Source organism: Camarhynchus parvulus, chromosome 8 (assembly GCF_901933205.1).
Source record: "Camarhynchus parvulus chromosome 8, STF_HiC, whole genome shotgun sequence".
Taxonomy (NCBI): Eukaryota; Metazoa; Chordata; class Aves; order Passeriformes; family Thraupidae; genus Camarhynchus; species Camarhynchus parvulus.
This window is the reverse complement of record NC_044578.1, coordinates 10,181,888-10,204,079: the sequence shown is the minus strand read 5'-3', so window position 1 is coordinate 10,204,079 and position 22,192 is coordinate 10,181,888. Positions and strand designations below refer to the sequence as shown.

The window sequence follows — 22,192 nt, the reverse complement described above, 5'->3', positions numbered from 1 at the left end:
GTCCAGGTAGGGCAAAGGAGAACGCCCCAGGACCTAGCTGACTGTTGAGTGCCAATACCTGGCATCAGTAGGGAAAAGAGCTGCACCCATTAGGTGTGGTCCCCCACTCTTCAACCCCTCCCTCCCCCAACATGGTTCCCAAAGAAGGGCACAGCAGGACACAACTTCAGGAATATAAATCTCATTAAAATCTAGGATACTTTAGAACTCTACACCAGGAGAGACACTGGCACAGGCAGCGCTGCCCAGGGACGCGCGCGTTATTGCTAACAATTAGAGGTGAAGAGTAGCGGCGTGACTCGAGGGGCAGGGCACGGGCACCATGCGGGAACCTGCGCCCCTCGCCGCGGCACGACGGGGGGCTCGGGACGGGGAGCTGGAACATCCTGCTGGGGCTCGCCGCCCGCTGCCTCCCGCCACCGTGCCAAGCTGTGCCGTGTCCCTGTGCCAGCCTCGGGGCTGCAACATAGGGAGCACAGGGTGCTGGCTGGGAGGGGAGCAAGCGGGGTAGGAAGGGTCTCATCCCATCCACCCCAAATCAAGAGCTCCAAGCCCTTTGGCTGGAGCTGGAAGACAGATTTAAAACCGCCCGGCCTTTGCCAGTGCATCCTGTTCCACTAATACTGACTGGGGACTGAGCATCCCCAGATGGCTTGGAGCGAGTGGGCTGGTGCAGCCCTTCGTGTCTCCGCTGGTACCTCTTGCTAAGCAGCAGCTGGGGGAGGCCAATCCATCCTGCTCCCCCTTAGCACCGTGGAGGATCCTCCCCTGCCAGTGCTGGGGCTGCCAGGGAGAGCTGGATCTCATCCCTGTCTGGTTACCCCCCGGCCAGGCTTAAGTACTCCCCCAGCCTCCTGCCCCACGTGGGGCAGGCAGCAGCATTGGGCTGTGCCCACACTGCTTGTGGCTGTGCCCAGCTTTGTAGGCGATGCCTGGCCACCCAAAAGGGCACCCACAGACCCCAGTGGGGCCACAGGGTGGAGGGGTGCATGAAGGGGAGCATCCCAGCTCACTGCCTGCACAGCCCCGGCGTACCGTGCATATGTGCGTGCCCACGTACGCCACATCTGTGCCCATGCTGTGTCTGTGAGGGACACACACGTGTACACACGTGTGCTCTAAGTGCTTGAGTCTTGTGCCATCAGATCCCCCTGCCAGTGCAAGCTACATGCTTGCCCCCATCTCCCTGTGCTGGCCTCGTGCCTGGCAGCAGCCCCGGGTGTGACCACCCAGTAGGCTCTGAGCCACAGTGGGTGTGCACCCAGGCTGGGGGTCCCTGCAGTGCCGACCCCTCCCATGATGGCCTTGTGCACACACAGGCTGCAGGCAATACTGGCATGCCCAACCTTGGTCCCACCCCATGGGAAGGTCAGGAGGGCGCCCCATGGCAGGGCAGGCTGCCTGGCTTAGGGAAGGGGGGGTGGGAGCCTGGGACCATCCCATCCCCCCCCCATCCTGTGCATACCCCCAGGTCAAGGCTCCTGCAAAGTGCCTCTGGCTCCCAGCCCTCCCGGGGCTGCGCCCCCTCCTCTCTTGTCCCAGCGTCGAGCACAAAGGTTACCGTAAACACGAGGGTTAACAAACGCCACGGGGGCAGGGGTGGGAGGGGTTAACCGGCGAGGAGGTGGGGGGAGTCTCGGGGATGGGTGCTGAGAGCCCCCATGGTCCGGTGCGCCCGGAGCCAGGCTCCGCCAGCGGAAGGTGCAAGAGGGGTTAGAGGGGGTGCGGGGATTGTGGGGGGTCACAGTCTGGAGTCCTGGCTGTGGGCTGAGCCATTGCTGCCCTGCATGGGGGATGCAGCCGCTGCCTCACTCTGGCCCTTCTCTGGCTGCAGGGGCTGCACCTCCAGGTGGGACTCAGTGGAAGGGCTGAACGCTGGGGCGTAGCGCCCGCTGCGGTGCTCTGGCAGAGCTGGGCCCCAGTCCTTGCTTGCCTTGGTAGCATTTTTCAAGCGCTAGAAAGGGAGAGAATGGAGACAAGATTAGCACCCACCATGCTCCCCTGCCTCGGTCTGCACCAACATGCCAGCAGCTTCCAGGGGCGCACAAACATGTGGTGCCCTATGCACGCCGCCTGCACACAGCCACTGCTGACAGCTCCACTGAGGTCAGGGACAACCTTGGTGGCAGGCCCAGGTGGGACAGAGACAAAGGGGTGTAGCCCCTGGCCACCCACCTCAAGCAGTGTGTCCCCCTCAGAGCGGCACACTTTGTAGATGGCGTAGATGGGAATGCAGATGACAGAAGAGAGCGCCATGAGGAAGCCGATGCTGATGGCCCAGGTAGGGTAGACATAGTCATTGTAGGAGATGGGCCGGTACTGGATCACTGTGAAGACCAGGATGAACTGGGAAGGGATAGGCAGGATCAGCCAGTGGGAAGCAGCCAGCTTGCTCTGTACTCCCACGACTTCCCCGCTCTGCCCTATTGCTGATCTCCTGAGCCCAGCACCCTCCTCCCCGGGGAGTGCCATGTCCAGGTGAGCTCCTCACTCCCTCCTCCCACAGCCCAAGGCCCCATGGTTGTGATGCTCACAAATATGATGGCAGGTGAGATGAAGCGCCAGCAGATCTGGAAGAAGAGTGGGGGAGGAAAGCCCAGCATCATCTCAATGTCCTTGAAGTAGTTGCGGTGCCCTGGGGAGAAAAGTGACCATCAGCCCTGGTGGTGCCTAAGCCCCCTCACCACCCACCCAGCTCCAGCCCCAGCACCAGCGTGGCGGGACCCATGAGCCTCCCCAGGCCGCAGCTCCTGATTGGGCAACCGCCTTCCCCCATGTAACACAGAGCAACCTGCTGATTGGCCAGCTGCTGGGGCAAACCCTTCCCCATTGGCTGGCTGGATCAGCCCTACCATCCGATTGGCTGCAGGCAGCTGTACCTACCATAGATGTACATGATGGCCACACACATGATGCAGGAGATGACCACCAGGGAGAAGCTGGCGGCGTAGTTGTCCATTAGCAGGAGCCAGTAGATGCCCGCCTGGAAGACAGACATATTGGCAGAGCTGGCCCTGCGGTACCACCGCTGCTGGCAGGGCACCAGCACACCACACTGACGGTGCTGGCAACATGCAGCTCGGACACCACCACCACCACAGCTGGCACAGCAATGCCTCATGCCAGAGTCAGCATGGAGACACTTAATTCTAGGTACCATCCCCAGTGTTGGAGTGGCAAGACCAGGCCCTGCCTGTCAGTACCATCACAGTGGCAACAAAGTGGACTGGCTGTTGAAAGTGGCCATGGCAATGGCACCCCATGGCAACAGTCCCAAGGTCACCTACCTGTGTGGTGAGTGGGATGCCCAGCAGGAAGCCAGCCACAGCCACTCCCAGCGTTACGAAGGTCTTTTTGCGGATGATCCACTCATTGCCCACCTCATCCACAATGGCCGTGACCAGAGTCTCCAGCAGGCAGAACTACACGGGGCAGAGGGGGCAGCCCATCACCACCTTGGCCCCACCACACCACCCCATCTGAACGTGCTGGCCCCACCATGACCTACCTGTGTACCCAGCCCCAGGAGGATGAGCATAAAGAAGAAGAGAATGGACCACAGTGGTGAGATCGGGAGCAAGGTGAGGGCCTCAGGGTAGGCGACGAAGGCCAGGCCTGGCCCATGGTCAGCCACCTTGGAGACATCCACACCTAGGTGGTTGGCCATGAAGCCCAGGATGGAGAAGATGACGAAGCCAGCATAGACACTGGTAGCACAGTTGGTGATGCTGATGATGATGCTGTCCCTGTGGGAAGAGGAGTCAGGGCTGGCAGTGGACACGAGGGCAGAGGCAGGGCTGGGGGACTGTGATCGGGCACTCACCGGTAGCAGTTGTTGTTGAACTTGTTGTAGGAAGCCATGGTGATGAGCCCGCCCCAGGCACAGCCCAGTGAGTAGAAGATCTGTGAGGCCGCGTCACCCCACACCTGTGGCAGTGGGATGGTCAGCGCTGTGCCCCCAGCCCCACTCAGCCCTGGCTGCCTGCCACCCTTCATCCCTGCTCACCTTGGCATTGAGGATCTTGTCCCACTGGGGTGTCAGGTAGTACATGATGCCAGTGACAGCCCCCTCCAGCGTGATGCCGCGCACGAAGAGGATGGTGAGCACCACGTAGGGGAAGGTGGCCGTGAAATACACCACCTGTGGGGCAGCACCTCAGTGAGGGGGGGATGGGGCCAGGGCTGGGGACACAGGCAGGAATGGCTAAGGTGTGGCTGTGGCTGGGGTTATGGTCCAGAGCGTGGAGAGGCAGACCAGGAGGAGAGGATATGGTCCAGAGAAGGGACTATCCTGAAGGAGGTGAGACCATGGCCTCATGGGAGGAGCTGTGTCCAGAAGGGATGCAGCCAGGTCGTAGGGGAGTGGCCTTACCCAGAGTGGGAGGAGCACATAGAGGGCAGGGACAATGCTAAAAGAGGAGGAGTTGTGCCCAGAAGGGATTGGGAACATGTCCACAATGGGAGGTTCATTCTCAGTAGGGGTGCCTAGAGGGGACATGGCCATCTATCCTGAAGGCAGGCCCACACCGCTAGGGAGGGGCCTGGAGAGGGAACACACAGGTACCTTCCCCGAGGATTTCACACCCTTGATGAGGCAGAGGAAGACAACGACCCAGGAGACACCAAGGCAGCCCAGGAGGGGCAGCCGAACCTCGCCCAGGTTCCCGATGTCATCCGACAGGTTCAGCACATACCTCCTGTATGGGGAGGGGGCAGCAGCGTCAGTGGGGCCCAGCCATCACCACCTGCCCCATCCCTGATCCCCGGCCCTGGTACCTCCAGTACTCCTCGCTGGGGCTGGTGCGCTTCTGGGTGGTGTTGAGGAGCTGGGTGATGTTGAGGGCAGCCCGGCTGGAGAGGTTCCCATCCAGCACCCCCACACAGTCGGGCGTGTTCCAGGGGTTGCTGCAGTACGTCCAGGGCAGCACGCGCGTCATGGACACAAAGAAGTAGTAGAAGGCAATACAGATCACCACGTTGTAGTAGATCCCGATGTATGTGGACACCACCATCATCCCGTAGCCCACGCCTGGGAACAGCACCGGGGAGGGGTGAGCGGCAGGGTGCGGCGGCACGGGCACGGCGCACAGCACCAGGGTTGTGGCATGGGAGGAGTGGGCTGCATGCCATGCTGTCAGCAGCCTTGCAGCCAAGCTGCAGCTCAGTGCCTGGCTTTGCCACAGGTGTGAGGAGCACTGTGCATGGGATCCTCTAACTCCAAACAATCCTAGTGGTGCTGAGGGTCCCCTGGGACACACGGCAATGTGTACAGGCTGCAGGCAAGCCCTTGGGGTCTGCAGCATGAGAGAATGACTGGGTGGGGGTCACTCCTGGCTACGGTGACTTTAGGCCTGCAGTTATCTGGTGACATGTGACAGGCCACATGAGCACAGGGAAGTGCACCCTAGGCTCAGCATGCCACTGTGCAGGGCACACAAGAGTGTGTGCATGGGCTGCTTGCACTCAGACATGACATTGTGAGCATGTCACCTGGCAGGCAGCCTGCAGGAGGTGTGGGCCAGGGGAGCCAGCAGCACGGGAGCACACCGGTAAGCCAGGAGATGTAGCTGGAGCAGCGTCCAGCCATGGCAGGGCAAGCATGCGGCAACAGCACCTGCTACCTGTGGTCCAGGGAGACGACTGCAGAAGCATGCCCACAGCTGGACATGCCACAGTGTGTTCAGGGGACCCAAGTGGCCTCTGCAAGAGTGATGTGCTGGGGACACGTGTGGCGTATGCAGGGATGTGTGTGTAATGCCTGCAGTGGATGCCAGCGCAGGGCTGCGGTTTGCACCCGAGATGCGACGCGTGTGCAGGGGCACGTGTAATGCGTGCAAGGGATGCCAGGCAGGCTGTGCAGGGCAGCATAGCCAGGGAAGGCATGTGCACAGGGGACCAGTGCAATGCAGACTGTGATCTATGCACAGGGCATGTGTGTGCACGTCTGCACAAGCTGCAGGTGCCTCCACTGGGCCGTGTGATGTGCCAGAGGTGTGCATGCACCCCATGGTGTGTGAGGGTCACGCCAGCTGCCGGGCACTGTGACAGCAGGTGTCCCATGCTGGCCTGTGCCAGTATGGACAGGCAACTCCTTACCTTTGAACATGGGGCTGACCCTCCAGACGCCAAGGCAACCCTGGCTGGCAAACTGCCCAAAGGAGAGCTCCATGAAGAAGAGGGGGATGCCGCAGAACACGAGCATGATGAAGTAGGGGAACATGAAGGCACCTGGTGAGCAGGAACCAGAGGATGAGTGAGCACTAACCACAGGCACGAATGTACTTCCCATGCCCTGCACCAGCCCAAGAAATACCATGCAGGGCTGGGGTGCACACCCCCACACCTGCCCAGAGGAACCCCCCTCCCCTGTTCCCGACACCCACCTCCCCCATTGCGGTAGCAGAGGTATGGGAAGCGCCAGACGTTGCCCAGGCCCACAGCATAGCCCACGCTGGTCAGCACAAACTCGATCTGGTTGCCCCAGTTGCCGCGCTTGACGCTCTTCTCCTGCTTGCCCTGCTCCCCGGGCACGGCGCCATTCTGCGGAGAGATGCCATGGGATGTGTCAATTGGGGACCCCCCTGCTGGCCCCATTGGAAGGGTGACAGCCGCCGAGCGGGGCTGGGAGGTCCCCGGCATCCTTCCCCATCCCGCCCCCTGCCTGTCCCCGCCGCCCGCCACGCACAGGCTGTGCCAAGGAGGGGGAGGGCAGCGGTGTTGCCCCCCCACCATGAATGGCTCTGCCCAGAGCCCGGCTGCAGCAAAGGGAGAGCCTGCAACTCATACAAAGCAGGTCCAGGCGCCAGAGCACAAAGGGGCCTCTGTTCTTCTCGTGCCCCCCCTCCCTGCGCCCAGTGAGAGAGGTCCTGCTGGGTGGCCACTGCCCACGACTAGGAGGGAAATTGTGGGACCCCCGGGTTGAAGCAGAAGGCCCTCTCAATGGGAAGTGAGGTGCAGTGACTAGAGCAGGGGCCTGGGTACCCCCCCAGAAAAAGCACCCTGCTTCAGCCAGGGTCCTGCTGCCAGCCCAGCACTAAGCAAGGGCACCATGCTTGGGGCAGCTCACAAGGGGTCCCATGCAGTTGGGTCCCTTGGGTGGACAGCCCCAGTGCCCAGTTGTCTCTCACTGCAGGGGGCTGGGGGGGCACAGGGCAGATGGGGTCAAGAAAGGGCGCTTTGTGCAGACTGCCACACAATGTGAGCTCACACCAAGGAGGACAACAACAAAGGAGATGAGTGCCTGTCACTGCAGCAGGGATGGCACCCATCACCCCATGGCTCTGTCCCAGCACAGCCCTGGGGTCATACTAATGTCCTATATGGATGCTGTGGAGCTCTGGCAGGTTAGGCTGAGGGCAGATGGCATTTTGCCATGTAGGGGTGCCCCAAGCCCTCCCCACCTGAGGCCAGGTGATGGATGGGTGCACGGGGCGAGGGTGCTGGTTGCCAGCCCATAGTCCCACAGCACCCATGCTCCTACAGGAGCAGCACAGGGGGCAGCAGCCCTAGGAGCCTGTTGGAACTCCACAGCGCTGGTCTCAGCACCACGGACACCCCAGCGCCCATGCCCACCTCCTGCCTCTCCCATAGCTGCCCCCACAATGGCTGAGGCCGGCAGCGAGCGGGCCACAACCGGGAGCCGTCACTTTGTATCTGCTCAGGCCGGCGGGGCGGGCAGCAGGCGCGGTGCACCTAACCGTGTCATTTGATTAGGGCGGCACAGCCGGGACGTGATGCCCAGCGACTCCGGCACCGCGCTGCCAAACAAAGCCATCTGCTGCGAACGGGGCCCGCACGCGCCGCGGGCTGCGGGGGGGCTGCGGCGCAGGGCCGGGGGCATCACAGGGCACTCTGGGCACGGATGTAGGGCCAATACGCTGCCCTGCCCGGCCGCGGAACCGGCGTGCCCCCACCTGACTCTGTGAGCCAAGGGGCCGTCAGAAAGAAGCTCACGGCAGCTCCAGGTGCCAGGGGACCTCCCTCCCAGCAGAGGTTCATATTGTGGGGTGCTGTGCAAGAGCAGGAGTCAGAGGTCCCCAAAGCAGGGGACAGGACACTGGCAGTGTCCCCATGCCAGGGCACACTGCCCACTCGAGCAGACTGATCCGATCGGGAGGCCTCTGATTAAGCTGCTCGATCTAACGAGGCTCCTAATGAGCAGCACAGCCAGCAGGAGAGAGGGCAGTGCTCCAGCCTCCCTGACCAAGGGTCTGGTGAGGGGACCAGAAACACTCTATGGCCCTGGCTCAGGCAGGAGCCCTGGTGCCCACAGGGAACCTCATCCCTGTTCCAAGCCATCGCTCTGCTCAGGTGACCCTGGCTTCACTCCCAAGCCTCACAGAGCACCCCAAATTTGAGTTGCTTGGCACCAGTGCAATGAAACCGCCAGGCCTGTGCTGCTCCCTCCTCCTTTCCTGCAGCACTGGGCTTTGGTGCACTTGTCCCCAATAAGGGGGCAGCCACATGTGTGTCCATGCATGCACAAGCGAGCACACGTGCGCAAACACTTGCATGCTCACCCATCAGCTCGCTACGGCCCCCCCTCCCCAAATCTAGGAAGGTCATCCTGTCCTTTACACTCATTAACCACCCTCCCAACCCCACATGGTAAAAAAGGAGGTGGATAGAGAGAACCCAGACATCTGGGAAGATGAAACTCCCCCCCTTTCCCTGCTATGGGAAGGAGACAGAGCTGGAATGCAAAGGGAGAGCGGCCACCCAGCAACAGTGCAGTCTCTGGAGGGACCAGGTCCTGCTCCCAGGCCCCAGATTTTCTGTGCATGTAACCCAACACAGCTTCAAAGGATGCCTGGCTCGAATGATAACATCAGGGAGGAGGAAGGATGCCACAGGCACCCCAAATGTCTCCAGAAGGGAAGTTCCAAAAGGGAATGTCCAAAACATCCCAGAAGGGGATGTTCGGGGTGCTCAGGGCATCCTTCTTCCCCCTTCCCCAGGGAACCCCCCATACATCACGGCCAAAACTTCCCCAGCCCAGCAAAGCAGGCATCATCCATCACCCTGCCTGGCACCAAGGTCTTTCTCATGCTAAGCAGCATCGACTCACACAATGACAGCTTGGCTGGGGTGCCCGGATGCGCCCCACTTCCCTAAGGGGCCCTGATTTATGGCTGGTGAGCTTGTGATGGTGGCAGGGTCGATACTGGAAAGGGAAGTCCTCAAGGGAGCCATCTCCAGCAGGAACCCCCTCCTCTTTTTTCCCCATTCAAACTGTCCACATGGGGGTATGCCAGCCCAGCCCTCTGTGGGCCACAAACCTTATCCAGCCCCCATGAACCAGTGGGGGACCCCAATTTCTCCAGAGGGTGCCCTGCAGCCTCCAACTCGAGGGCTGTCAGGGCTGGTCCTGCAAAGCCAGCAGAGGGTACCAGTACCCCTGATGTCATCAGCCTGATGTCATTGCTCATTGCCATGACGATGGCAACAAACTCACAGCTGTTTTAGGCAGGGGCTGCTGGAAGATTGAAAAATATGCCAATTACATAATTTCCACAGCAGTGGCTCTTCCAGGGCAAGAAAGAGGGGTCCAGGATGTTGGAGGCAGATGAACCCCAGCCTGAGGTGGGAGTCCCAAGGGATGAAGGGATGGAGTCACTTAGAGAGGGGGTGTCCTGGCTACCCTTGCTGACTGTCAACTGGTGCTGGGTGCTGGGGGCCCTATAATCAGGCCCTGCACTCCTTGTCCCTGGTGCATGGGGTAATGAATCCACAAGAGTCATCCCTGCACCCGAGGTTGCTGTGCCCTGCGCATCCTGACTCTGCCAGCCTCACCAGCACATCCTAACTCTCCCTACCCTCTCTCTCTTTGCTGCTCCATGTTTGCCCCTGTCCCAGTGTAGCAGAGACATGTTGTGGGAGAAAAGGCATCTGGCACGGTGCTGGGGACAGTCCCAGGGCTGGGGTAATGCAGTGATGAGGGGCACGCCCAAACCGCAGGACCTCCCAGGAGTATTACACTGCCTTCACCACCCCTCATTGCTGAAGGCTGTCCAGCCCCAGGGACAGCCCTGAGCACGCTCTGCAAGCCACCAGTACTGCCCTGGGGTGCCATGGGGGAAACGGGGCAAACTTTGACATTGCTCACTGATGCCCATGAAAGGGAACAGGGGAAGGGGGGACAAGGAGGATCTTTGCTACACTCTGCCCCTGCAGCACTGAGTTGAAACCCAGGTGCTGTGCAACCTTTCTGCAAAATCAGTAGATTCCAGGAATAACAAACACACAACTGCCAGGCAATCTCTTCGTGCTCCCAACACAAGTGAGGCCGTGGAGGGGTTTGGTGCCATACTCTCCCCTCTCTCCCTGGAGCACCTCACATCAAAGGCTGTAGGGCTTGGGAGTACCTCTCCAGCATGCCATAGCACAAATCTACAGCTTCAGCCCCCCCCTGCAGAGCCACCACCCCAAAGACAGTACAAAGGGTTTTGGAGACCCATGAGTGGTGGGGGGACAGCACTGGCATGGCCACCACTCCGCTTGGTCCGCCCCCCGCTCTGCCCCCCAGACGCTGCTCTCACCTGCCCACTGACCTGCTGAGAGGGTCCGAGGGGGTCTGGCTGCTCGCAGCTGCCATCCGGGGGCCCAGGCTGGACGGCTCCGGGAGTCCCCAGCTTCATTGGCACCTCGGGCTCCGGCGCAGCAGCAGCCACCCACCCTCCCGCCTTCCCCCGCCCACTGCCTCCAGCGCTTGGCACTGGTCCCCCCTTGCCTCCCAGCCAGGCTCGGCCCCCTGTTGCCCGCCCTGATGCAGCACCGGCACCCCACCATGCCACCTGCCCTGGCACCATGCCTGCCCGGCCTGCCCCGCAGGCACTGCAGGGCTCTGCTACCCCCCACGAGCTGTACCCCCACAAACCAGGTGCCCTCCCTGGCTCGGGTAGGCAGGGCAAGGCAAGGCAGAGCAGGCTGCACAGCGGGCTCAGCCCTGTCCCACTTAATGAGGCCTCATTAGCGGGGTCCAGCTGCTCACAGCCCTGCACGCTCCAGTGGGCAGCACTGCCCTCCCTGCGGGCACCGCTGCCCGTCTGGTCGGGGCCAGGAGCTGCTCTTGGAGCATAGCAGAGGATGACATTCCCTCAGAGCCCCCGTTTCCATGCCTCAACATCCCGAGCCCCACACATGCATTCCTGCCCCTATGCCCATGATCCACACAGCAGCTTGGCTCTGCATACCCAATCCCAACCCTGGGCATCCAAGAGCTGCAGGAACAGGGCACGGCCCTGCTTGGGGATAGGGGCACAGGGACAAGCCTTTCTGCTGGCACATCCCCAGCCTGGTGCCATGCTACTTCACCCAACGTCATATTGTTGGTGACATCACGGGCCTCCATGGCAACCCTCACAAGGTCACTGCCCCGAGGGGGACCATCTGGCTGGCAGGAGGGCCATGCCACGACCCCTCCACTGCCCAGGCACCCCACAGCCTCCCTGCTCACCCCTCTGCCAGCGTGAGGTGGGACCCTGGTGGGGTGCTGTGTCCCACAGGAGGCCGGGCAGAGGGTGCCCTGCAGCCAGGCTCGGGGTGCCCCAGCTGCTCCCAGCCCTGTGTCCCGGCTGGGGAGCGTGGCCAAGGCGCCAGCGAGGCATGATGGTGCACGGAGGGCGGGGGGACGGGCGGCGCTTTCGGGCGACCATCTGGGGTCCGGGCAGCAGTGGCCGAGGGCGCGCACGTGAACAGCACACGTGTGCGGGGTGGGCACTCCACCTCCCACATGCCAGCACCCAGGGCTTGTTCCTGTCCCCTCCTGCACCAGCCACCCAGTAGCTTGGGACATGTCCCACCCATGGGATGGCAGCACTCAACTCTGCCCCCTCCAAAACGTGCAAACCAAGAGCCACCTCATGCTGTGCCAGCCCCAGTGACCCCAGCCCAGTCCTGCCCTACACACAGCCAGGCAGCCCTGTGCCCAGATAGCCTGCAAGGTGTGTGGGCACCTTGTGGGCATCCCTCCATGACCCAGTTCAGCTGAAACACTTTGCCTGGGCCACCTGTGTGCCAGCACCACGTTTTGCCCTGGGCATGCTGCATCCCCTGCCCCTTAGAGCAGCCTGAGTACATCACGGCAGGACCCACTGCCCTGTCCTGGGGATGCCGGACCCTCTGCCAGCCTTGCCCTGTGGGAGCAAAGTGCTGCTTCCCTGGCAGCCCAGCCAGCAGACAGAGGGGACAGCCAGCTGCATGGAGGCACACTGCTAGAAACAAAGGACCCTCACCTACCCTGGCATTCTGGTCCCCAGCCTGGCTGGCTCATGGTGCTGAACTAGAGAGACAGGGGCCATGGGTGCATGGGGGGTGGTCCACAGGTCTTCCAGACCCCTGCCATGGCTGCAGGGTGACTGGGGTAGGAACGATGCCCAGGGACCTGTCCCAGTGCCACTATTGCCTAGCCGAGCGCTTCCCGACAGGGCTGCCTTTCTCCGGCCCCATTCTACCAGGGCAGACATGATTCTCCCGGGGCGTTCAGGCAGAAAAATCCCCCGCCAGCCCCCCCATCCCTGCCCCTTGGTATTCCAGGAAGGGCTCCCGCAGCCAAAAGCCACTTCCGCAGCTCCTGCCGCTGGTCAGTGGCACCGCGCCGCTGGGGGTGTCTGGAACAGGCAGGGACCCCCCAGCCCTTCCCCTCTGCACTGCAGGGGGAGCAGCGCCCCAGTGGGTAGTCAGGGTGGTCTGGGGTGACAGCAGGAACCTACCTGAGCTGGGAAAGCTGCAGCCAAAGGCTGCCTGGCCGTGCCAGCAAGGCAGTCCTGGGAGTCAGGAGCCACTGGCAATGCTGGAGTCTGAACAAAGCACCCCAAGGACAACAAAACAAAACGTCCTTAAAGGCCTGGGAGGGAGAGGCAGTCAGACCCTCCCCTGTGGCTCACAGGAAGCCCCTCTGCCCAGCTACACAGGGACTGATCCAGCCCTTGGAGCTGTCCCGCACTCCGCTGGGTATCCGCAGTCAGAGCATTTCTGGGGCTTGGGAGAATAGGGTGGGCACGGCCCCTCCCAGCTGCCTCATGTTCTGGAGTAAGCATTCAGGGCTTCACAGAAGCACCCAAAAACACAGATCCTGCAAAAGCAGTACACATCACCCTTGTTCTCCAGGCCCCAGGTGACAGGTGGGGAAACTGACGCCCAGCTGCACATCACCCACCTGCTGCCTCCATCAGCCCTGTCCCTCCCCAGGTGGGGCACAGCAGGCACTGTAAACTTGTCCAGCCCCAGGCACTGCACACAATGCTGGGCAGGGGTTGCATGGTGAGAGCCTGGCTGGACTGGGGGTGGTGGGGGTGGGAGCTGCACCTGCAGGCAGGGATGAAGAGGACAGGCAGGGACCAAACTTTACGAAGTTACTGGCAGGGTCCTGGAGGCAGGCCAAGGAGATTATGTTCCTTTCCCAGGGACTCAGGCAACTTAGTGGTCAGAACCTGGCCCACTGCAGCACCTCCTGGTGCTCACAGGATGCAGGAATGGGGATGCTTCAGGAGCAGGGATGCTCTCACAGGAACCTACCCTTCTCCCCACACACCCCATAGCAGCAATGCCCTGTGCAGTGGTATCCTTGCACCCTGCAACCAGGGGAGGCCCAGGAAGAGGTCTGAAAGCCAGGGTGGCCAACACAGCACATGTCAGGCCCTGTTGCATGTGACACCCTGGCCCTGGGGTGGGCTGGTCAGGTACTTCTGAGAAGCGAGTTAAAGATTTATGGGGAGTGGGTGGGCTCTCCAATGGCTGGCTCCTGAGAAGGGTGTGGGGCTCAGCCCTCGCCCCAGCGCGATGCTGAATGCTCTGGTCATAGCAAGAAAACATCAACAGCATGGAGCCATGGCAAGCACCATGTGCAGAAGTGTGTCCCCATGACAGACCCCTGACTGTGCCCAGATATATCCTCAGCACTTCCCTGTTACCAGCCCAGGGCTTCTCCAGAAGAAATCTGCCTTCCTATCCCACCAGCCACCCCAACCCCTCCTCTGCTGGGGGCAGGATGGGTGCTGGGCTCCCTGCTGCAGGCACAGGCAGCGGGGCCATGCTGGGACACACAAGCAGAGGAACTGTGTGCATGCTGGAAGCACTTGCTGGAGCGTGCCGCTCCCCTGGCTCTCGGCTTCCCAGGAAAACCCTGGCTCCCAGCCCTCCAGCTGGACTGTGCAGCTATTTCAGGAAGCCCCCCGGGAAGGGGAGGGCCTGGTGACCGTGTCAATCTCAACATTCAGCTCCTATCCTTTGGGAAAAAGGGAAACAGCCAAGCCTAGCCTGGGGGCTCACCTGCCCAAGGCAGCACAGCATCCTGTCATAGGAACCTGAGCTGCCACAAGCCTTGGGCCATCGCAGCCTTCCAACAAAGACATGCAACGGGCACATCCCACATCTGCCCAGAACACCAAATCCATCCCTGGCACAGGCAGCTCACAGCACCCTGCAACACACTGCTTGTGAGGATGGAAGGTCAGGCATTACACCGGTGCCCAGAGAAACCTTCCTCTGGCATTGTACCATCCTCAGAGAGCCCACTGGGTGAAGGCAAGGAGAAGCACCCCACAATGTGCCCCTCTGGGGGCACCTGGCTTGGAGGAACACCTGCAGTCTTTGCTGACAGCAGGCTGTAGAATTGCCTGCCTGCAGAGCTGGGGTGGGTGATAATGCTGGGCAGAGCGCCTGAAAACAGGCGATAGCATCTCCAGGCACAACGAGACACCACACCCGAAGAGCCCCACAGGCAACAGGCTCATGGAGAGAGAGCATCAGCCCAAAAATCATCATGCTGGGAGAGCACCATGGTGCCACAACCTCAACTGGAGAACCCAGGAGGGCACACCGAGTCCTACGACAGCCCCAGTGTCTCGCTCCCTGCGCCAGGCTCTCTGGTCCCCGAGGCAGTGGAGCACACCAGCCCGCTCCCCACACCCCTGCACTTACCAGCAGCCCCTCACTGCACTTATCGGCCATTCCTGGAGGCTGGAGCACGGTGCTGGCTGCCCAGTGCAGGGTCCCGTGCCTGCCCGCTCTCTGTCACGCTGGCTGCGGCACCAGCACTAGTGTCCTTCAATCCACCGGCAGAGCGAGCTGGGCAGAGGGGAGAAGACACCAAGAGAGATGTGACTGGTGGGGTGGGCACATCCCCACCCTAGGCCTCCCCCTCCCTCCAGGAACTGGGGGGCTGTGCCAGGCAGGTCACTCCCCTCTACCTGCCCACTGGGTAGCAGGACTCCTGGCGGAGGACGCGGTGCCTGGGGCTGGGGGGGTTGGTGGTGGGGTCTCTTTCTGCTGGCTCCCAGCCCTGCAGCGTCTCTGAACCCCCTGGCACCCACACGAGCGGCAGCTCCCAGGTGTTTCCCAAGAAGCAGTTAAAGATTTACCCGGTGTGGACAGACGACCTTGCGGACAGCTGGCTGCTGGCTCCCCGGCAGGTGGGCGTCAGGGGCCGCGGGCAGGAGCGGGGGCCCCTTGAGCTCTCCCCCAGCGAGAGATGAAGCTGAAGTGGCTGCAGCACACGACAGCGCCGGGACTGGGCGCAGAGCGGGGCCAGTGCAGGGCTCAGCTGCCGCGCAGGACACAGATGGGAAACGATTGCCTTCTGCCCCGGTGCATCGCATGCACGTGCAGCGCAGGGGGGCCGAGCCGCTGGGCTCTGCCGGGTGCCAGGTGCTGCTGGACAGTGCACGGGCACAGGCATCTGTCTCCCTGGCCCTCACCCCGCCCCAGCCTGGGGCTGCCGGAGGCCCCAGGGGAACACTGAGGCCTGACCTCACTGGAAGGGACAGACGCTCTTGCAAAACACCGGTTTGATTGTCTGTGCAACAAGCACTGGTGTTTGCAGATCCCACACCAGTGCTTAATATCCTTGTTGGCTGAAGAAGGACCCCTGACCCGCACTGAGGGTCCCCGACCACCACCAGCAGCAGTCAAACACCCCAGGGCCTATCCCCAGGCTGCCATGACTCTGAAGCAATCAGCAGAGACCTTAAGACATAAGTCAGGAGCATGGGCAGTGTAGATAAGGGGCAGGAATCCAGGGGCTGTGGCGTGAGCCCCCAGCCCCTCCAGCGCAGACAGGCTGCTGCCGGCAGATACCGCAGATGCTGCACCCCACTGACAATGCCCTCCTCGGCAGAGCCTGCATTTCCAGGGGAGCTGAGATGTCATTACTGCCACAAACCGGGCTCCTCACATGCCACAGGGACCTTTCAAAGGTGGGAGGTGCAGGTTCGGTTGGCAGATCTCCCCATCACACACCTACCGCCAGCCAGCCAAAAGCTGCCCTCCCTCCTGCGGTCCCTGAATTCGCACCGGGAACTAGTCCCGTGCCCTGGGAAGGGGGAGTGCCCAAGGGGCCGGACGGCTGCCACTCCCCTCGGGGCCTGCCAGGTGCTGATAAGCCTCCGTGAGCACCGCAGGTGCCGCTGGCATTGGCTCTCAGCCTGACAAGGACCGAGCGGGAAGCCAGCGGTGGTGTGGCAATGGGACGGATGCAAGGATGCCCGAGGCTGCACCATCCCCTGGGGACAGCCCAGCAGGGACGAGAATGCAAAGCACTGGTGCCACGGGGTGGCTCTCCCACAGCTGCGGGATGCCGTGGCAAACCAGAGGGCAGCGCAGCTCGTACCTAGAGCCCGCACGGGTGACAGCACCCTGGAAATGGGGACAACTGGGCACCCACACAGCATATCACACCTCGGCGCGGGGACACAGCGCAGGGCACCCAGCAGAAGGCCACGGATGTCCGACCGAAGGATGGAGCCCCCGTCCCTTCTCGCCCGGCGGGAGGGCGGCCCGGTGTACCGGTGCAGCCGCTGCCACCTGCGAGGCCATTTCTTCCACCAGCATCCGCCGGGCCCACCTCAACCGGGGTTCCCCGGTGCCCGCGGAAGGCGGGAAGCGGGCCGGCCTGCCGCCGCCATGCTCCCCTCCCGCCTCGCGGGGGCGGCTCCGGCGGCGGCCCCGCGGGCAGCGCCCGCCGCACGGCTGCCTCCCGCCGCCGCCGCCGCCCGGTGCAGTACGGTGGCGGGGGGCCCGGTTACATCAGCCGCCACGTGGTGGCTGCTCGCCGCCCCGCCCCGGCACATGCCCGTGGAAAATTACCGCCAACCCCCCGGCCCGTCACCGAGCCGGGCCGCCCCGGTGCCCGGCGCCGTGCCCGCGAGCGGCGGCGGTGGTCCCGCACTGCGCGCCGCGCCCCCGCGCTCCGCCGGCACCGCGCCGCCGCGCCGCGAGAGCAACAGATGCGGGACCGCCCCGCATCCCATTATCCCGCTCTTCTGCTCCCGACACCATCCTGACGGGTGGCCGCTCCCGGTGCCGCCACCGATGTCCCCGACCCCGCCGCTCCGGAGGCCCTCGCCGCCCTCGTCCCCTTCTCGTCCCTGTTCGGCAGCCCACCCACTCGTCCTCCCGTCCCATCCCCAGCGCTGCTACGGCTGCTGGACGGGCCGGGCACCCGGTGCCGGCGGAGGTGCGCGCCCCTTACCGTGCCCATGCCGACGCCCGGCCCCTCCCGCCGCGCCGGGTGGGCCCGCGGGGGCGCCGCTCCGCCGTGCCCAGCCCGGTGTCGCTGTCAGTGCCGGTGTTCCACCAGGCCCGGAACCGCCGCCGCCGGTGCTGCCGAGTTAATGAAAGTTTGGAGGTCGGTGGGGGCTGGCGCCGCCTCTCGCCCCCGCCGCCGTGCTCCGCCCCCCGCTTCGCCGCGCTCCCCAGCGCCCCGCCTCGCAGCACCGCGCCTCGCCGCACCGGGGGCACCGCGGGCACCGCGGAGGGCGAGAGCGCACGCGGTACGGCGGGAGAACGGGCCGCCTATGGCACACACACACGCGTGGGCACACGGCTACACGCGGCACACACGGGCGTGCTGCACGCATGGGCATGCACGGGCGCACTCTGCACTTGGCGCACTCGGGCACGCACATGGCATACTTGGCACACACAGCCATCGGTATCCCACAGGCATGTGGACGTGGAGGGGCATATGCAGGCTTGCACGGGCGTGTGGTGCATGTGAAGGTACATGGGAGGTATGGTCACACAGAGGCTCCCCCTGGGCACACACGCATCCCCGCACACACACATCCCTGGCACCCGCATTTTCACACACAGGGGAACCGCCACACGCAGCGTGCACACACTGCCAGGGCACAGTGCCATGGCAACCCCGGGCAGCGGGATGGCTGCAGGCTCCAAGCCAAGATGTGTGAAATCACTGTCAGTTGTGTGTGTGTGCGTTGTGTGGTTGTCTGTTGCACGCCTGTGTGTCACACAGCTGTGTGTGCATGTCCATGCTGTGCATGCTGCAGCAAGTGTGCTTGCTGGCACATGTACACACACATATATGCATGCAAATCGGCACACTTACCCCCTATGTGGTTACAGGTGTGTACACATGCAGTTGTACATGCTTACATCCATATGCACACACATGTCTGGGGGTATCTACGTGTGTGTGCAACGTTCATGCCTGTGTATGTGTGTCTGTGCATGTATGGGCACACACTTACACATGTATGGGTAAATGGGCACACGTGAGCATGCATGTACACAGGTGTGGGTACATGTACTGATACACATGAACCCATAAACACATATGTGTGTGTATGTTTCCCCATACCCATGTGCTTGTGCACACATGTGTGTGCAGCCAGTGCACGCCCCCACATCCCAGGCCAGATGTTTCCAGTAATGCATGACGAGCGCGCCAGGGGCCACCCCTTGCCTGGCCTCTCGCCGAGGCCTCTTCCCTCCCTCTCCATCCCAATGGGCTTCCCACGTGGTGGGATGTGTGCCTCCTCTCCAGCACCCTGCCCTGCTACCTGAGTGCCTTTCAGTTCCTGCACCTCGGGGCCTTGGCACTGCACCCTGTGTCTTCAGGAAGGAGCTGTTTTGGGGAGCGTGGCAGGGGTGCAGTGCAGCACCCCAAGTGCAGCAGCAGCAGCACAGCCCTTCCCACATCCCGCTGAGAATCCTTTCCAGCTCCACAGCCCTGCACACCATCCCAGGGCTGACCTCACAGTGTTCCAACCAGCTTCGGAAGCATCCCTTGCCTGTCTGTCCACAGATCCCTGCTCTGTCCCTGAGGGCTGCTGCCTGCTTAGGGAAATCCTCCGCAGGGATGGGGCAGAGGTGGGGCAGTGATGGGGCGGTGCCCCAGGTGTGTCTGTCCAGGCCCCAGTGCTGGGCTGCAGGAGGGGAGTGCAGTCATACACCACCACTGCTTTCGTTTTGTAAGTGTGGTAAAGCCAGAATGAAGGCTCCCACAGCAGGAAGGGGAAGGCAGCAGTGGAACTGACGGGCGCTCAGGTCCTCCCACACATTCTCAGCACCTACACATGGCTGCTCTACACAAGGAGCCAGGTTGCTCACTAGCACCCTCGCTCCCGGCTGCGTGTGGCCTCACACTCCAACCCTGCAGCACAAACAATGCAGCCAGAACCTGAATCCAGCATCCCACACCTGGCTTCCTGAACCCAGCTTTCTGCACCCAGCGTCCTGTGTCAGAGCCAGAATGTGGCTGCAACCCACACCCCTGCCCCAGGATCTGAGCTTTGGAGAGGAGCTGCCAGCTGTGGAGTTGCAGACTTGATCCTTAAGGGTTGGATTTCCATGGATGAAACACGTGCTTTCAAAAAACCTTCATAGGATCTCTCTCACTTTTTATGCATCTCCTCTATGTGCTCAACAGGAGCTCAGGAGATGGGAAAAGAGAAGGAGGGGCCCTGCAGCCCCAAGTGGGTCAGCTCCTTCTCCTCTGCAATCTCTGAGATGCTGCAGCGTCTTCTAGCAACCTACACCTGGGTGCAAACACCTCCTTCCCAGGGGCCCAGCTGCTTTGTGCACCCATGGTCATGGTCCTACCACACCAGAAGTTTCCTGGCCTCTCCTGGTGCCCAGAGATGCAGCAGGAGCAGAGGCCAAATGTGATCTGTGGGCTGTGAGGCTGCAGTGCCAAAGGGGTTTAGGAGCGGTGCTCCAGCCTGTACTCATGCACCCTTCAGCCTTCTCTCCCCATCTGGCAGCAATCATGCCCCCATTCCCCATCTTGGAGCATTTGTCTCTTTCCTTCCTCACTATCCCCCCCATGGCTGACAGGTGTCACGATGTCCCCCAAATCCTTGCAGGGTGGCAGGGCCCCAGCACCTCTACCCTAGTGCCATTCCAATCTGTGAGGCTGGAAGCTTCCGCCTCTGTGGGCAGGTGCAGCGACCTCCTGGCGTCAGTGCCATCTCTGTGGGAGACATGGGTCAACTTGCAGGTGGCACTGCTGCCTAGGCAGCACAGCCTCTCCCCTCCTATCTCCACGGGTGCTGTTGCCTGGGAAACCATGGGCAAAATGCGGGCAGGGATCCAGAGGGTTGAAGGGTGGAGAGGAAATGCCAGCTCCCAGCACCTTTGAGAGGGATGGGCTGGTTGAAGCACCAGCAATGTCTGAAGGTTTCCTGTGCACCAGGCCTGCAGCACAGGCTTGTGAAAATCCCCAAGTGGTTGAAGCCCTGATGAGGTCCAGGGCTTGTCCTTGAGTTCAGGCATGCATCAAATGCAGCAGGACTTAATGCTGTCCCTGCTGTGTGCCTGACATGGAGGTTGGCTCTCCACCTCCCCAGACAGACCCTGGGATTGTTTGCCAAGCACTTTCAAGCACCATGAGCCCCAGGACTGCTGGGTCTGGATCTGGCCTTGAGGTCTCCCTATGGTGGGATGGTGCATGCAGAACTGGGGGCTCCTTACCCACCCCTCCTGGAACGACAGCTCCAGTGCTTGTGTGTATCCTGGGGTAGGAGGCAGGGGAAAGTTTAAGTTCAGCTTTGGCATGATGGTCCATCACCAAAATCAACCAATTTTATTTTCTTTTAAATAATCTTCTTGGAGGCAGCTTACAGCTCCCCAGGCTGCAGGTCAGCTCCAAAGGGCACCAGGCTGCCTGAGGAGCTGCAGAGACTGGGAGACCATACACTCTGGAGTGGCTGTCATCTCACTCCCCCAAATTTCCACCTGTGCACTGGAGCCTGGAAAGGAAGTGAGCTGGTGGGGAGCAACCTCTGCCTTCAGGATGGGAGGAATGGGGATAGAAGTCCCTACACAGGCTGGCTGTGCCCACTCTGGCGATTTCACAGCTGGCCCTGTATTATCAGGAGGGATGCTGCAAGAGAAGCAGTAGAAATGACACAGAAGAGCCACTAGATTGTGTTTTGTCCTCCCAGCTTTCGCATATTTCTTTTCTCTCTGGCATGTCATCTCCATCCTGCCTGACACATTTGGAGAGACTGAACTGTTCTATGCCAGCACGTCATCTCCTGCCTCAAGGCACCCATGATAGTATCAAAGCTCTTGGAAAACCCCCCAGATTGTCCCTGCTTTGCCAGCAATTCAAAGCCACCTCGTGAGAGCTGCCTTGCTCCCCAGCATAGGTCTGGTGTGTTTGCAATGCTGTGAGGGCAGTGCCATGACCCTGCTCTGGCACCCCTCTGCATCCTGGCACCCCATCCCTGCTGTGCCAAGGGTTGCCCTTCCCCCAGCCCTGCCCCAGGCTTTACCAGCAGCTCACACCCTCTCCAGGCTTCCACTGAGTGCCCACAGCCTGGGCCAGTGCCAGGACAGGCAAGTGACATCGGGAGGAAATACCACAGGCATCAGTGCTTGTGGTCACAGGGAGCCGCATCCCCAGCAGCCACAGCTCTTGGGGACTTTCCACTCCCGTGCCTGCGTGCCTGCTAATGACCTAGGAAAATTCCTTCACAGATTATCCAGACAGCCTGGGAGAAGCCCTGGCTTGGATGGGCAGCAAGATGGGTGTGGATGCCCAGGGGACAGCAGCCACAGGGGTTGAAGCCAGGCTCCTACACTGCCCCATTGTGCCCTCCCTGCAGCTTTGGTGGCACACACAGCACCCAGCTCACAACACAGAGCTTGTGTTTGACACCACGGTTACGTGTGCCTGGTGGGGACAGTCCTGGCTACAGACAAGGATTTCACTGCTGCGAGCTCATACTTTGGCTTCAGGTCCTGAGGCTGTTGTTCCTCCCTCTGCCCTGGTGACACCTGTCTGGGAGGCACAGAGCCATCTGGATGGGTTCAGCATCACCCAGGTCAGCCCTGCACTGGGCTGCCTCGTCCCTGGAATGTGGCTCTCCCCAGGGCATGGGGGCAACAGGGTGCTGGCTCCCTCGTGGGAAGCATGTCCTCCTCTCTGAGGGCAGTGCCCAGGTCC

General features: G+C 61.8%; 1 protein-coding gene across 3 annotated transcripts; it reads right to left on the bottom strand.

The window, feature by feature from the left end:
* Positions 1-165: 165 nt before the first annotated feature.
* Positions 166-17,631, bottom strand: SLC6A9 (solute carrier family 6 member 9). Of its 3 annotated transcripts, XM_030953617.1 has the most exons (14): positions 17,468-17,631; positions 14,920-15,066; positions 6,384-6,540; positions 6,097-6,228; positions 4,777-5,029; positions 4,565-4,697; positions 4,007-4,141; positions 3,824-3,927; positions 3,509-3,746; positions 3,288-3,422; positions 2,884-2,983; positions 2,535-2,635; positions 2,176-2,346; positions 166-1,954 (listed from the first exon to the last, which is right to left on the bottom strand). In XM_030953617.1, exons 2-14 carry the CDS (start codon positions 14,947-14,949, stop codon positions 1,742-1,744), a joined length of 1,902 nt encoding a protein of 633 aa, XP_030809477.1. In that variant the 5' UTR covers positions 14,950-15,066; positions 17,468-17,631; the 3' UTR covers positions 166-1,741. The 3 variants fall into 3 exon arrangements, with proteins under 3 accessions (XP_030809477.1, XP_030809479.1, XP_030809478.1); XM_030953619.1 differs by lacking the exons at positions 14,920-15,066; positions 17,468-17,631 and adding an exon at positions 10,551-10,569; XM_030953618.1 differs by lacking the exon at positions 14,920-15,066 and having other exon boundaries at positions 1,538-1,954.
* Between the last annotated feature and the right edge of the window lie 4,561 nt (positions 17,632-22,192).

What these genes read in the sequence shown, in the direction of transcription:
- SLC6A9 (XM_030953617.1), bottom strand. Translation starts at nt 14,949, where the DNA reads ATGGCCGATAAGTGCAGTGAGGGGCTGCTG. An exon ending in AGTGCAGTGAGGGGCTGCTG is followed by an intron (nt 6,541 to 14,919) that starts GTAAGTGCAGGG and finishes ATCTCTCCGCAG; the next exon opens with AATGGCGCCGTGCCCGGGGA. An exon ending in CTGCTACCGCAATGGGGGAG is followed by an intron (nt 6,229 to 6,383) that starts GTGGGTGTCGGG and finishes CCTGCTCACCAG; the next exon opens with GTGCCTTCATGTTCCCCTAC.